Source organism: Cucurbita maxima, unplaced genomic scaffold, assembly GCF_002738345.1.
Source record: "Cucurbita maxima cultivar Rimu unplaced genomic scaffold, Cmax_1.0 Cma_Scf00022, whole genome shotgun sequence".
NCBI classification, from domain to species: domain Eukaryota; kingdom Viridiplantae; phylum Streptophyta; class Magnoliopsida; order Cucurbitales; family Cucurbitaceae; genus Cucurbita; species Cucurbita maxima.
In genome coordinates, this window is record NW_019272038.1 from 3,304,676 (window position 1) to 3,321,288 (window position 16,613).

Here is a 16,613-nt window from a genome sequence, read left to right on the forward strand (position 1 = left end):
CTATAAATGGTGTAAATGTATATATCGTTCCTTCATACGTCTAATTACATGTTCGTCTAATTACATGTTCGTAAGATCGAGAATACATTAGTTTTTCATTTCATTGTCTAAATTTCTGTATTCTATCATTGAGGTCTGGTTCCCTGCCCCTTGTTGAAGTTCATTCAAATCTTATGTGAAATTTAAACTTGAATGCCCGGGGAATGATCATTTTACTCGAGAACAGCTTGACGATGCGTTCTCGAAAGCAAGGTTGAAAATGGTGCCGTTCAATTATTTTCTTTTATTAACCTAAAATATGGGGAAAGAAAAAGAATAAAGATAGCTTCAATTCCCTAATTCTGATTATTTTACGAAAAAGTTCAAGTTCAATATATAGACAACAAACTGTTCAAGAACGAAGCTAGACAGCTATCAAAATGAAAAACCGATAAATTTATGTAGTACGATTCGAAAGAAAGAAAAACAGTATAGTAATTCAACGATTATTGATTGATCAAAACATGCGAATCGTTAATTTGAATTACCTTTTCTACTATTTCTTTGTTGTTTACCTTTGCTTCCATATTCATATTTTGATTTTGTTTTACCTTTCATGTAAAATTTGCTTCTTAAAAGTAACATACACAGGCGACTTACCAGTATGTAAAGTAATCCCTTCCATTTGAGATAATACTAATAACAGCTGAAATCCTTCCTCATTCGTGCAATGTACAAACACGAAAGTGTTTAAATATTGAGGATTGGGTTCATGTTCATCACAACACAGTTCTTATTCAATCATATTTCAAGCATCCTTCCTCTTAGCATCGCTTCTGCCTTCCTCACCTGCCTCACCGATCCGATGATGAATACCTACACATCACCACAATTACATTCAACAATTCTACTTCCTTACTGGCAGAAAAAGTTTTAATATACATAAACATTCAACAGCTTTTTGGCTGATACTCGAAACATCGAGGCAAGCATATAGTGTTCCTGTTTGTTTCTGGGGTTTTTAACGAAGTGCTCGAAAAGAGTCTTTTGAGTTCTAGTCTAGCGTGGGGTTGAAGCAAATGGAGAAGAATACAGGAGCATACCATGAAAGTTTAAATAGTATCAAGTTAAAGGCTTTACAGTGGTTTGTTGAGGTGAATGAGAAGAGATACTAACCTTGTCCGGTGGGCCCTTAGCGCCGCCAATGAGAATTTCCGCACTGCATTTGATGAATCAAAGGTGAGAAACAAGAGATATGATATTTTTGAGCGTGAAGGATATAAATGAAGTTGAAGAGATTTTGTCTATAAAGAATTACTTGCAGGATTCCTTTATTGACAAAATTGAGGATCCTCTCCTACCAATTACGCGTCCCATCATTCCAGAGGGAACATCTAAGACTGAAAGAATTTCTTCTTCAGGAGCATTGCCCTCTACTACAAGGTTATCTGCAAGAACATGTTAAACCAATATAAATAACCAATTGACACCATGTTAGACCAATATTTATGAAAGTTTTATAAAACTATGAGGGATACTATGAGGGATGAAATTCCAACTTTTAAAATCACAAGGACTAAGTTCTATATGTAGACTAAATTTATAAGCTAACCTAAATATTTTACAAATTTCTAACTCCTATTTAAACATATTCTTTGGGTTTCGACGGTAAGGTTCATAGACTACTTTTCATTTGATGCAACTAAAACCTGGCCCAAACAAATTCTAACATTTAAAGCCATAGGGACTAAATTCTAACTCTCTCAAAGAGACCACATTTGTAGTTTAACCCAATATTTACAAATTTGAACATATTTGATGATCAGCAGATTCGATTATTGAATTCTAGATAGTTGAACGAAAAATGATGAGCAACATTTCCCACATTGCTAAATACGTTTTTTAAATTTTGAACCCAATATCAATTGTGAAATCATAACATAACAGAAGGCAGACAATATTGAAACATCATATAGAAAATTAATATGATGAAACGGATTAAAAAACTGTACAAGTTGAAAAGTTTGCAATGACGGTTAAAATCAACTTGACATACCAGAAGGTTCAATTTTCCATGATTCTCATTATATAGACTATGCATGGTAAGATGTGTTCTAAAAGAAAACCTGGAACAGAAGGGAGAGGAGGCCAGTCAGTATATTCATTATCACTGATGCAAAAACACCGACAGTACAAAGCACCACGCACTGCAAGGTACCACAGCGATTGTTGATTCAATTTCTCCATCATCTTGTGGTAGATGTAAAGAAGAAAGCGTACATCATCAGCAGCTGCACGGACCATCAATTCAGACAATGGTCTATATGTCCAAAACAGAGGGTCCTGTAAAATATAAATTTAGAATTAAGGTTTTATGCAAAGATAGGTATAAACTTGTGGAACAATGGATCTCCAATTTCCTGAAATGTCATGTATAGAAACTACTTTAATTTTAAAAGCATTTTAGGGAATTTCGTTTGTGTAGTTATGCCAAAAATCTGACAGCAAGTTTTCTGTTTTTAATGGCAACGTACACACGTATAACATTATCCTAGATATAGGTTCCTGCAATTTATGATGGCCAAGTGGATGTATAGCATTTTCATAAGGGTCCTGCAATTTTTATTTTTTAATATGCACTAAATTTTATGTATTAAAAAACGTGCTGAAAATAATTGACAATTGTTTATAATATTCCATAAAATAATAATAATAATGCCAACAAAAAAGAAAAAAAAAAAAGACCAGTATATTAATAATCCATAAAAGAAGACAATTGTTTATAATATTCCATAAAATAATAATTGACTACAAATTTGTTATTTCTGAATAATAATTCTAAAATCATATATAGTCTCATTCTAAGCACAATGTTAATATTATGGTCATCATAATATTATACCTGTATATTAATAATCTTAATTTCCAAGTCATTTTCGTCGTCTAAAGACCTGAAATGTCTATTATACTTGTGCTACTCCAAAAGAAGGATATTACATTTAGGAATTAAGCACATTTGACCTATAAAGCACCACATAACGGAAAACAATGCAAAATTTATAGAACCATAGAACTTCTTGCTAGGATTCAAAATTCTACACAGCAATACAGCAATGACCAAACTAACCTGCCTAAGTAGGAGGCGAACCTCTTCCTTCTCCTGATATGATACACCTACATTAAGAGTGACGATTGCATATTGGTAAGACAGAATAAAAATGTAAGCATTAGCAGCACAAAGTACTTGGGTTTTAAAAGTTTCTGATATTGGTTAGTCTAAGTAAATGCATTTCATATAACAAAAGCTTATCAATTTCTCCACTGATCATGAGAACTTGACATAGATTCTGGATTATACCTTTCAAAGTTTCTGATAATTCAGTAAATCAAAAAGTAGATCGGAGATTGGACAATAAAACTTTACAATTTCCCAGAAAAGGATAACATCAAACACAAAGTCTATTTTATTTGGTGTACTGGAAAGGACTACAAAAAAAACAAAAAATTAGGTCCTCCGAGCTCTTCCAACTCCAGAACTATCTTCAAGTTTGTTCCTATCCTTCTATTCAGAAAAATGGCCTTCGCCTTTTTCTCCAAAAAGTATTAACTCTCGGCAGTTTCAAAACTATACACTTACGATCTGAACTACAAAGTCTTCAATGCCACAAGCAGCTCTAATTGCAATGAATGCAAAGGGGATCTATCATCTGACAATAATATATCTTTGAGGTTGCAAATTTACAATTGCAAACAGTCATTCCTCTTTTAATCCCGTCATTCGTGTACACCTTTGATAAGGTCGCCAAGTAAATAACCACTCATTATGCACTTTTACCCTGAAAGCACACCGGCACATGAGACGAAAGAAAAATATACAGGCTTTATTATTATTATTATTTTCTTTGAGAGGGGAACAAGAGATTTCATAGATAGATGAGCCCACCAAGGTGGACTACAAGAAAGATTTCCAATTTTTTAGTAAAGTAGAAGGACTATAGTCTTTAAAGGGGTATGAACATTAAACCATTCAAAAATATTAAATCAAAGAAACTCTCAAGAGAGCCACAATTGTTGTTGAAGATCTGTTTGTTCCTTTCATGCCAGAGAGACCCAAAAAGAGAGGAGCGATTGAAAGGATGTCCCACAAAAATCAGCGCATGAACTTCAACATTTTTGAATGGAGATGCATGAAATACAACTCTCTAACAGAATCTCATGAGAGTGAAACTTCTGGTTCTACTTTACTTAACCTCATGCTTGCAAAGAATGAGCCAAGTGCAAATTAAGTGTGCACGATCAATGAAAGATGGCTTTAGACTCTAAAATCAGGCTCCTAGTTTGGTCATTCTAATTTCCTATTTTACCAGAATTGCAACAACCCACATAACCTTCCCAAATATAATTTAATCACACCTCTCAAGCTTATACTTGGTCCATGAAAGAAAGAGCTCGATAATTTTAGAGGAAAAGAGGTGAGAATTGGCATGAAACTCTCTGTCCAATTAAAGCCATGTTCTTTACCAATGTCGATGTGATTATAGCATACTGAAGAGAGATGTTTTTATGGGAAACCTCCAAATCCTAAAAATAAGTTCCGAACTCCAAGTTCACCCACAAGGTAGGCTAATTTGGCTTAGAGACTCTACCTTAATTAACCACATGCGATTCTTAACCCTCCGCCACACCTTCCAGTAAATTGTTCTCTAAAATCTCCATCCTTTTCTATAATCTTTAAAGAGATTATGGACACTGATATATCATAATATAATTTTTGTATTAATGGATTTTGATGCTATTGAATATCAAACAAAAAGTGAGCACAGAAGTGTCATTAATGCAATAGTCATCCTTCAGATCAATGGGAGTGTCACACAGAGACAATGTTCTCAGCTAGGGGTTAAGACAATGTAATAGTTTCCAAATTCCAGTTTCTACTATTTTTTTTTTTTTTTTTTTTTTCTTTCAGGAGATTCTTTTGGCTAATTATCTATCCCCAACCATGTAGCTCATGGCAACACCAAAATCATAATAAATAGCAAGTAAGGAGTTGTCTTAACATGAAGATGGCAAGCAATAAATCTAGCTTTTCTGCTTTGGAAGTTTAATAAGCAATTATCAGTTAATACTTGAGTGAGTATAGGTCATTTTATTCAAAGGATTTAGAAAATAAAATGCATAAATTTCCATGATAAAAAAATGGATAAGTGCTAATAGGTACCAGGATTTAAATATAATACCACAATAACGTGAATCTGCAAGAAGACTAACAAAGGAGATATAGTTATCAGGTAACTTGGTCCGTCCCTCTTGCTCCTCTATAAGTGAATATGCAATCTGAATCAAGTAATGCAGTTGAAAATTAAAGCAGGAAGATCTAAAGCCTTCCTCCATATTGCAGCTCAATACAAACATTTAACTTCAAGGTAATTACTAGATCAAACCTAAGAGAAATTGTTTAAATCTCATTTTTTAATCAAGAAAAACAAACTCTTTATTGACATTTGAAAAGTCACAAGATAACCACTCTCCTTTTCATTTTGAGGACATGCATATTTTCAGCCTTAAACCAATTGATAATCATATTGTTTAAATCAGTTTCAGGCTTCTCACAATTGATAATCACCTGAGTATCAATAACGTTATTCAACTTGATTCCAAACTGAAAGTACAATGCCTACAGGGAAAAAAGGGGCAAATATTAGCTAAAACATGTCATGTTACTGTGAAGGCAATCTGAGATGGAAACAAAGTCTGAGAGAGACCTCGCTGTCTCGTTTACAATCATGTATAACTTTTGTGACATATTCGGACTCAAGAGCAGGCTTACAGACTTTCACAAGTTCCTCTCCTCCCTGAACAGCATCAACCAGATACACAGCATCGGGAAATGCAATCTGCCAATAAAAGAACACACATAAAAACTTAATATGCACTAATTATATCCAGTGTTTTTTTATTAATAGAGCAGAGACTGGATATTCTTGAATGCCAATGCATATGACAGCAGGCAACCCCAGACTCTGTAATTTGAAGGATGAACTACTATTGAGCAACAAATGGGGGTCTATCCAGGTATCTCATTGCTTTATCTATAACAAGAGCCGTTCTCTTGGAAGACTGAAGCAAGGGACTATGAATTGACAATATCACAAGATGAATAGAACAATGAAATTACAAGTTAGAACCATTGACTTCCTCAGTTGGGAAGGTTAGCTAACACACGCCTCTACCATATAATTGCATACTCTACACAAGGATGGTAAAACAGTGATTTGTTCTTAGCATTTTATGTACCTGCATTATACAGAGGTTTCCATGGCGACATAGGTCAACACCTTCACAATCAAAGCCAACTACTAGATGCTTTCTAGGCGATGGGTCAACAAATTCTTTAGGGAGTTGAGATGCATGAGTAACAATATGAATAGGAACCAAGGTTGCGTTGGCTTCCGGATCAGTCTGATTTTCGCCTGGCATCCACAGAAAATGAAACTCATTGGAAGATAACACAAACATTCGAGCGAAATGATCATACGAAGGGCAGGAGCAGGGGAACGAGGGGTAGAATTAAACTCTCCAGTTCCATTTTAAATCAAACAGTGTGCAAAATCTTAAAACGAAGATAATAACTAAAAAAATTTATGGAACACACGCCGGTGACGCAATCAAGAACTATGGAAGGAAAAAGCAATCCAGAAACCATTCGCGGGTAAAGCAATCAAGAAAACCACAACCTATCCGCAGCAAGTGAAATTAAAACGAAGTGACGTAGAATGTCGAAGGAAATATGAAAACAAAGAAAATACTAGCATATACACTAAGAGCGACCTGGAAAATTTCGAAACAAATTCTTCTACTCTAACCATGGATAATTACATCATTGTGATTCCATTGCATCAAAAATTTAGTTTCCAACATCAGTTAAGTTCAATCCTCGAATTCTCATTGGCTAAACAAACAGTAATTAAGCTTCGATAAGAGAGACAACGATGTTCTAGGAAGAATCGCACGTCAATCCATAGACCAACAAACTTGCAATAAGCACGCATTCAACAACAGATCAAAGCCAAAACAAAATTGATCGTAAATGAAAATGGAAGTCCAATCTGAAAGAAGACGAGAAAGGGGAAAGAGAGAGTGACCTGAGTCGGAAGGCAGAGGAATATACGTCTGGTGAGGAGGAGGAGTGTTCGCCATTTGAGCGAATCATTCGATTTTCTCTTCGTATTTCTTGCTTTTAATCACCTCCAATTCCAACTTCGGTCTCCAATTTGATACTATTTTCGTTCAATTATTTATTTTATTTTAAAAAAAAAAAATTAAAAACTATTATTTTCACCAATTATTTCCTTCTTTTCTCCACTTTTTTACTTACATTTTCAAATTTTTATTTATTTATTTTGGTTAAAAATTTAAATATTTTCTTAAAAAAAAAATGAAATCCAATCGAAAAAATAATTATAATTTTTTTAAAAAAATTAAATTTGTTTAATTTAAAATTTGTATTAAATACTGGATGGAAATAAAAGTTTAGAGTTCCATTAAACATAAAATAACTTTATATTGTCATATTAGTTAAATTTTAAATTTTTTTTGAATATGTCATCGACCTTTTAGACATAAAACTAAAATTTTATTCCGGACTTAAATTAGATTAAAGTAGCATAGATGAATATAAAAATTATCAGTTCGTTCTTAGGTCTTATGTCATAGATTCGTTTGTTCATTTGTTCAGTGTCGCATTTTTAAGAGTTTATTTCTAACTTATAGGGTCTTCCTATGCTATATTCCCAGTTTACTAGGCTCTCCTAAGTTCAACTTAGGATCATGGTGTGAAAACCATAAATTCTCGTAGTTTATTTTTAGGGTTCTTAGAGTTCTTATTTAGGTGTTCCGCTAGTCCCCTTTCATCGTCATCATCATTGTGAACCTCGTCATCGTTATCATAGACCTATTGACAGAAGATCCTCGAGGCGTGACCTTGACGTCTATATTCAATATTGTCATGGACATTGTTCTCCTATTCTTTTAAAGGGTTTAGTTGGCCTTCCCCTAATAGACCCTAAAATATAAGTAATGTGAAGAAGATTGCGACCCTCGATCAAGTCAACATCATCTACATATGTGGTCCTTCGCTCGCATCTGAACAAGATCAATATTAGAGAGTGATTGGAAACCTCCTAACCGCACCCACAAACTTCTTACTGGGTTCATGCATTTTAGGGCTCAGTACTCCCCCGTGCCAAAATAACAAACTCATACAAATAAAGAACAAACTCTCACATGTAAGAGTCCATAACTCACTCTAGATTAAGTTACATATGATCATTTGGTAAAATATTAATTTTTTCAAGTAAAAATTTACAAAGAGATTAAATATTTCATGGTACAATATTATACAAACTCATTGTATAAGTTACCTCCACTCACATTTCTCCGTAGGAATGGTTTGATCAAATCATTCATAACAATTATAAAATAAGTCGTATCAAAGTGTTACCAGAATATTAATACTATAAATCTTTTAGTGTTTTTTTTTTTTTTTTAACATGATTCTCATATATGTCAACTATATTGATATAAATCGCAACTAAGAAATTTCCGTACCTCAAGGTCCAATTACAAGGACGAGAGTCAAGAAGCTACAACAAATCTTGTGCATTTTAAGTTGCATTTAATTAATTCAGCTAAATTTATAGAATTAGTCCAAGAGGACTAATAAACACTTTTCATTGGTTGTATTATTTAATTATAATTTAAATATTTGTTTATCTTTTAGATTTGGTGAGAACTGAAATTTTCTTTGGCAAATTTTTGGGTTTAGAACTCAAATGCTAGAGTCATTTAAGTGATATTAATTAAACCTCTTGTGGAATGATTCGAATCACGAGTTTAGAAACAAGTCTTTTTTACTCTTGATCTTGATCATCAAGATAATCCGTTTCATACTTTCCCTTGATATTAATCAAACCTCTTGTGGAGTGATTCGAATCACGTGTTTAGAAACAAGTCTTTTTTACTCTTGATATTGATCATCAAGATAATCTGTTTCATACTTTCCCTTGAATTGATTCCATATCATACATATTATTGTTTACAATATTACACTAAGAACACTAGCTTTTTTTTATAATGGATTATGTTAGCAAATAATACAAATAAGAAAACTATTAATTATTAAATGCATACTTTATTCGAAAGTTTTATGACATAAGTTCCAATAAATTATATTTGGTACGAGTAATTTCAGACCTAAAGAACAAAACCGAGGTCATTCTCGATGTTCCTTATCCACAAAGTTATATTTACATTAATCTATTTTATTGATATTTTTTAAAAATCTAGTTTTTACCTTTTTCTTATTTTATAAATAAATGATGACCTAAGGCATCAAAATTAAATTAATAACAATAAAAAATCAATTTAGATATGTTTCTTTAATCAGTTGCCATTTTCTTAATCCAATCACAAAACTTATTTATTATCACTAACCCATCACTTATTTATTTAATTTACTTTAATTATTCTAAACTTATTCATCATCATGCTTATCCAGAAAAAATTAAATAAAATAAAAAATTTGGAATACATCTTCATTTATTTCAATTTGACCATTTAAAAATTGTTTTTTTTTTCTGCTGCCAGCTGTGAGACACCGAGTCCGAATAAAAAGGTTTCCACGTGGCAATTAAAATTGCACCACGTATTACGTGGATGCCGGAATTCAGATTCTAAAAGAGAGAGACAGTAAATAAAATTGTACGGTGGAGATTAAAAGTTCATCCGCACCACAGATTTTTAGTAATTTAAGACTAACCCTAAACCCTAACCGTTGGATGCTAAAATATAATTTACTTCTTTAATAAAAGGTTTTTTTTAAAGATAAAATTGTTAGACGAACACGACTCTCCACCGTGATATGATATTGTCCACTTTGACCATAAGCTCTCATGGCTTTGCTTTCAGCTTCCTCATAACGTCTCATACTAATAGAGAGTATTATTTGATTATAAACTCAAGATCATTCCCTAAATTAGCCGAGACTCGACTTCTTTTTCTTTTGTAATCTTAGTAACTTTATTTAACAGATAAAATCGAAAATTATCGAATGTTCGACTACTCTTGACAGAAAATATTCTATAAATGAGTGTAATAAGACAGCTTTAATACTTATTCCAAAGGTATGGGAGGTAAAAGAAAGTGTCTCGAGTATGTTACAAGATTGTTCCTAATGTTATAACTAAGTATGATTTGGTCCATCAATGTTTATCTCATCTGAGCTAGTATAGATAATTTAATCACTGGACAATAAAGTTTACGCGTAAAAAAAAGGTACTGAAATTGGATATGAGTAAGGTATAGGATCATGTGGAGCGGACTTCCCGTACATAAGTTATAGTTAAAGCTAGGTTGTTGATAATGAGTGAGTTTCTTTAGTGAGCCAATTTTCGTTATAGTCCAAAGTCCAAAGGTAACTTATCTTTTGTTGGTGGATGATAGCTTAATTTTTCTAAAAGCAAATGATTTTAATGATTTAATTGATAAGTTGACACAATCTCGATCAGGTTTATCTCAACAGTATGATAATATCATGGTTAACTCATTCAGTTGAGGCATATATCGCTGAAGATATTATTCACGTCAAGATAGCTCATCAAGTGTAGGTTGATCTTCACGATCAATTTTTACAAAAAAGAAAGATACAAAAGTCGATAGCAATGATATTTTTCACCAAGCTCAAAGCACTTTGGGATGAATTAGAAGCGTATCACACACCATTTACCCATAATCAATGCCAAATATTTGTTGATCAAGTGGAAGAAAACAAGTTGATGCGCTTTTGCGGGTTTCCACATCCTTATAAATGGTGGTTTGTTCTCATTCCCAACTAATGTGTGTACTCTTTGGGCAACCAATGTGTGTTCTCTTTGGGCTTTTGCGGGTTTCCATACCCTTATAAATGGTGGTTTGTTTTCCTCCCCAACCAATGTGGAACATCACAACCCACCCCCCTTTGGGGCACGCTGACACTCTTTCATTCCTCCAATCAATGTGGGACCGCCCCAAATCCACCCCCATTTGGGGTCAGCGTCCTTACTGGCACACCGCCTCGTGCCTACCCCCCTTCGAGGAACAGCAAGAAGGCCGACACATCGCCTGGTGACTGGCTCACCCCCCTTCGAGGAACAGCAAGAAGGCTGGCACATCGCTCGGTGACGGGCTCTGGTACCATTTGCAACAGCCAAAATCCACCGTTAGCAAATATTGTCATTTTTGGGCTTTCCCTTTCGAGTTTCCCCTCAAGGCTTTAAAACACGTATGCTAGGAGAAGGTTTCCACACCCTTATAAATGGTAGTTTGTTCTCCTCTCTAACCAACGTGGGACATCACACTCAATGAATCTTATAAAACGGCGAGATCTAACATATTGATGATGACTCCATCACCTAATGTGAGTCAAGCATATTCATTCTTAACAAAATACTTTGAAGCCGTTAGAAATTTTATTTATATCTTAATTAATTAAATTATATTAAGAGAATTTTGCGCAAAATTTACGATGTTCGTAGAAATAAAAATAAAATAACTTAGCATGCGTTACATATTTATTTATATGTACATATATATTCATATAGTATTTATTTATTTTTATTAATTTTTTAAATTTTTACTAAGTATTGCGTCTTGTGGAAAAGAAGATCTTGTTTTTATATCTAAAAGGATCTTGTAGCTCAATCCGAAGAGGGCCCACGACTTCGCACTTTTGCCCCTTTTCTCTTCTCGAGTCTATGATTTCAGAGAAATCCATGAATTAAGCCTTACCCCTTCTTCATCTTTCTCTTTCCTCCAGATTCCGTTATTGCGCTATTGATTCTCCACTTTCATCGTTGTTCTTACTCCGTTGATGTTCTTCCCCTCTCTCTCTTTGTTTTTCAACGATTCATATCCTTCTGCCGTTGTATCCATCAATTTCCGTCTGAAGTTCGAGCTTAATTGGATCGGATTTGAATTCCGGGTAAGTTGTTCTTGATACTAAAACAGACTTATATTTTGTCCATTGGATTGCTTGTATTTTGGACTACGAAAGCTCGAGTCAAGAAATTTTTAAGATTATGAACTGGTTTTCTGGGGTTTGTAGATTTCCGAGCTGATTTCAGGTGGATAGCTTCTGGTTATTAATGAAATTGGGCTGTTGTATAGATTTTATCGACTTATGAGGTTAGCCTTAAGCTTCTTGAGGGGCTAATTTGATATGAGACTGAAATGAGTGGGAAAACATATATCTGTAATTGTACTTTGCGTTGAATTTGAGCGAAGAACAGATGAAGAGAGGAAGGGATGATGAGAAGAGAATGGAACCTATGTTCCCTAGGCTCCATATTAATGATACCGAGAAAGGATGTCCAAGAGCGCCTCCAAGGAATAAGATGGCCCTGTATGAACAGTTCACTGTACCATTAAAACGTTCCAGTCCCCGGGTTTTGCCTCTCCCCACAAACATCTCCAGAAAGCCACTCACCGCACCATCCTCAAGCCAGGTAGATATGAGTCTCTGTTTGATATATTTGAAATTTGACTTTTCAGGGTAGTTCAGCTTTTAATCTGAGTTTATGTTCTTATGTTTAATGACGAGCTAGTCGATTCCTGAGAGTATGATTGTTAAAAAAAGTTTCAGGGTAGAGGAACTGATGGAAATCTGCGCCTGCCATTAAACTCGTCTTCCCCAGCACCTCCTAATCAGGTTGGAAATTCACATGCTCACCCATCTAGTGAAGTAAATGTGAATCCTCCATCGGTACAGCTCGAGCAGAGGCAGCAGACAGCAGAAGTAGAAGATGAAGACGATTTTACGGTTCCAGTATACAATCAATCAGAGATGGGTAAAAATAGAGTTCAAAATAGTGACCACAAGGAACAATTGTCTTTTCCTGGATCAAAACATTCTGATTGTTCTACAGTTTTGCAATCATCCTCTGTTGCCCAATCAAGTCGAGAAGTAACAACTAGGAAGACAGTGAATGACAAACATAGGGTCCGTTCTGCGAAGTCCACGACAAATTTATTGGATAGAGAGGTTACTGATGGACTTCAGAAGGAAACTAATGTATCTGAAGATCAAGAATTTCAAGATAAATCGAACATTAGTGTCGACAAATTGCAAGATAGTGATGTTCAATTACAGAGACATTCTAGTTCCAGCATTCAATTGGATGAGAGCGGAGTTGTTGAGGACGTTATTGAGCCTACAAGATTTCGAGTGGTAGACAGTGTTCCCTGCACAAGAGTGGACTCCCATTCCTTGGAAAAGAATGAGAACTTGAACATGCCTGTTGACAACGTTGAGAATTGTGTAGATAGGACTCATAGTTCCGTGCACGTGGGGAATGCAGACAAAAGTGACATTGTCTCTGAGAATTCAATGGTCGACTCAATTTCTGGCTCGGATATCTGTCCAGATGATGTTGTAGGGCTAATAGGTCAAAAACGTTTCTGGAAAGCCAGAAGAGCAATTATTAAGTAAGTTTTCGGCTAAATAGCTCTCTTTTCTGTTTCCGTGGGGCGATATGATTCTTAAGTGCCATGTTTTTTTCTTATAAATGGTATCAAAATTGAATGCTATCTGTGTCTGTGGCGATAAAAATTCAAGAATTTAGATAATATGCATTTCATGTACTAGCAATTCCTTTTCAATGGTCTAATCCCTTGTGAATTTTTGCTCTCACGTCGTTTGTTCATTTAATTCTTTGTTCAAGAAACAATGTTCGATATTTTTGAATGATGAATCACTTATGCTTTAGAGAAGGTAAGAACTCATAATCTCAGGTACCCATTTAAGTGAATCTTTGTAGCCCTTAATAATATTTTGACATGGCTACTGGATCGTCTTATAGCAGGAACTATGCAATGTGCATACACTTACTTTTTTCCGGGCAACCTCCGAGACAACTGATTATCTGATCATTCATTGTCCATTGGATTCCGCTTTTTGTAAATATATATGACTGTCTCGGTTGGGTACTGCTCGGTCTCCCTTTTCTGTTTTCTCTTGGAACGAACTTCCATGGCACTTGGGGGCTGAGACCAGAAATGGAGCTCCGTGTGAAGGATTTCAGGAGAGTTCGTTGGTGGATATTTTGACAGTACAGAAACTTCTTTAGATTTAGTATAATCGATTTTATCGGTGAAATTCGTGTTTCTTTAGATCTTTCCCTTTTACAAAAGAGTTCACCACTTAAGAAGAGTGTGTATTTGCTAACATTTCTTGTTATTATCATTGGAATGAGCTAAACCTTGCAAATGTCGGTTCAGCTGATTGCTAAGCTCTGTGACGGCTCGTTATGTAGGCGACTACTTTACCATGATATGTCTATGACCTTATCCTGTTTTTGTGCTATGAATTGATTATTGCTGTTACGTTCAATATGTAGCGATTTGATTTGTTCTTTCAACTTTTGTTACTCAACAGTCAACAAAGAGTGTTTGATGTTCAAGTGTTCGAATTGCATAGACTTATCAAGGTAAAGTGATCTAATTTCTTCAAATGGCAGCTTTTGTGATCGAATTGCTCACACTCTCTAAACTTGTCTATGCAAACAGGTCCAACGCTTAATTGCTGGATCTCCTCATCTTTTATTTGAAGATGGGATTTTTCTGGACAATTCTCCTCCAAGCCGTCTTCCTACGAAGAAACTTAGCTCAGATTACGCCATCAAATCACACATCGAGCTTAAGCATAACGATGACTTGAAGAAGCCAAAACACAATGTGGAATGTTCAGCAGAAAACGCTGTTGGGAAGGCTTCTCTTTCTCCTGCACCGGTTGCACCGGTCGGTTGTCAGCCTTCAACGAACGGGCCTTACAAAGTAAATCGACAGCCAACGTCTGTTTCCACTGATAATAAATTAAGCAGTTGGTACCAGCCATCTGCAGCACATCAGTGGCTGGTCCCGGTATTGTCTCCTTCTGAAGGACTCGTATATAAGCCTTACCCTGCGCCCGGATTCATGTATGGAGGATGTGCACCTTATGGTCCGATGACTCCAATCATGAATCCGTCCTACGGATTTCCAGCTTCTGCTCATCATGGAATCGGGGCGCTTCCTAGTACTCCCATGGTTGGTGGTACTTACTTCCACCCTTATGGCATGCCGGTCATGAATCCTGGTATGTCGGGTTTGGCCCTCGATCAAGTTAACTGGTACAAGGGAGATCAGAATCAGTTATCGGGAGGTGTGGCTGCTTACTATATGCAGCATCAAACATCATATGATGTTTCAACACAGAGAGACAGAGATGAAAATCAAGAAACTGTTTCACTAACTGCAAAGTCTCAAGCACCAAAAAGCAATGAGCTACAAGCAAGTACTGCAAGTAGTCCTGCTGGAAAACTGCAAGGAAACGAAGCAAATCGAACCGCCGAAAGCCACGACGCGCTTCCACTTTTCCCTATAGCTCAGCCACTTACAGAGGAAGGTCCTCAACCTTCAGACTCCGACCAAACGAAACGGGTGATTCGAGTCGTGCCACACAATCGGAGATCGGCGAACGAATCAGCTGCTCGTATTTTCCAATCGATTCAAAATGAGAGAAAACAGTATGACTCAATTTAGCCAGTTCTTGTCCCCTCCTTTTTGCTCTCTGTTACCTTAATTTTCTTTGAATTGTCTCACTATGTTGCTTTTTTGGTTCATTTTACAAAACCTCAGCACAGTTTAGTTTATTCATGTGTAAATATATATATATTTGTCTGGAGATTTACATGTCAATGCACTGGGAAACGTGAGTGAGGTATCTATGAATGTTGATTTCAAACCCAGTTGTTCATTTCATGTGTGATTATTAGCCAGTTCTATGAATAGTTCATATTATAACAATCGTATTTCAGACGTTCGGAACTCTATATTAAATAACTTTAATACATGAATTTTCAATACTTATCGACTCTAAAAATTTATTTAACTCTCCATACTAACCAACTCAAGTCTTCATAACCCAACTTGACGTCTCAAAGAGTCGTTTATCAATTATCGTCAAGTACTGGGAGAGTTTCCGACATGTGGGTGTGGTGCATCATCAGGTATCGGGAGAGTTTCCAACATGTGGGTGTGGTGCAGAGGGAGATTTTTAAAATCAAAATCGATTATAAAAACCACATTTCTATGGTTCTATTTTTATTTCGTAATAAAATTTTAAAATTTAAAAATATTTTTGAAATATTATTGAAAGTTTCATTATTTTTAGATAAAATGTTATTAATTTAGCCTAATTTATAATATAACCAAGATGGAATTTGAATCTTAGACCGGGTCGGGTCGGGTCGGTTTTTGGTTCATGTACTCGTACCGAACCCAGAGCCCATGGTGCGTCTTCCCAAATTCTAAATCCAAAATTCCACTTCCACGCATTGTCGAAGTGAAAGTGTGATTAAGCAAAGCCGCTCAAGAATGGTGAATTTTTTGCTTAAGATCAAAGCGGAGCTCGAGAACCTCACGAATCTTCAGCCCCAAGATGGTTGCGATGATCCCAACTTCCCTTACCTTTTCAAAGTATCCCCTTAATAATCATCAAATGTAGTTTTTTTTTTTTTTTTTTTTTTTTTTTTTTTTTTTTTTTTTTTTTTTTTTTTTTTTTT

The 16,613-nt window shown here is 35.2% G+C and overlaps 3 protein-coding genes across 6 annotated transcripts in view; 2 read left to right on the forward strand and 1 right to left on the reverse strand.

The window, feature by feature from the left end:
• Nucleotides 1–635: 635 nt before the first annotated feature.
• On the reverse strand, nt 636–7,252 carry LOC111495980 (piRNA biogenesis protein EXD1-like). The gene is made up of 10 exons (XM_023146185.1): nt 7,122–7,252; nt 6,274–6,449; nt 5,742–5,873; nt 5,603–5,653; nt 5,217–5,313; nt 3,107–3,153; nt 2,106–2,322; nt 1,298–1,427; nt 1,156–1,198; nt 636–855 (listed from the first exon to the last, which is right to left on the reverse strand). The coding sequence occupies exons 1-10, from the start codon at nt 7,174–7,176 to the stop codon at nt 781–783; spliced, it is 1,023 nt and encodes a 340-aa protein (XP_023001953.1). The 5' UTR covers nt 7,177–7,252; the 3' UTR covers nt 636–780.
• Nucleotides 7,253–11,710: 4,458 nt separating this feature from the next.
• LOC111496568 (protein EARLY FLOWERING 3-like) lies at nt 11,711–15,805 on the forward strand. Of its 4 annotated transcripts, XM_023147052.1 has the most exons (6): nt 11,867–11,995; nt 12,119–12,198; nt 12,303–12,518; nt 12,650–13,497; nt 14,447–14,498; nt 14,578–15,805. In XM_023147052.1, the coding sequence occupies exons 3-6, from the start codon at nt 12,303–12,305 to the stop codon at nt 15,589–15,591; spliced, it is 2,130 nt and encodes a 709-aa protein (XP_023002820.1). In that variant the 5' UTR covers nt 11,867–11,995; nt 12,119–12,198; the 3' UTR covers nt 15,592–15,805. The 4 variants fall into 4 exon arrangements, with proteins under 4 accessions (XP_023002817.1, XP_023002818.1, XP_023002820.1 ...); XM_023147049.1 differs by lacking the exon at nt 12,119–12,198 and having other exon boundaries at nt 11,711–11,995; XM_023147050.1 differs by lacking the exon at nt 12,119–12,198 and having other exon boundaries at nt 11,712–11,995; nt 12,656–13,497.
• Nucleotides 15,806–16,348: 543 nt separating this feature from the next.
• Nucleotides 16,349–16,613, forward strand: part of LOC111496570 (UPF0587 protein C1orf123 homolog) — a 3,336-nt gene continuing 3,071 nt past the window's right edge. Inside the window, exon 1 of the mRNA XM_023147054.1 lies at nt 16,349–16,527. Coding sequence (XP_023002822.1) covers nt 16,426–16,527 — 102 coding nt within the window. The 5' untranslated portion in view covers nt 16,349–16,425. The remainder of the gene's footprint in view (nt 16,528–16,613) is intronic.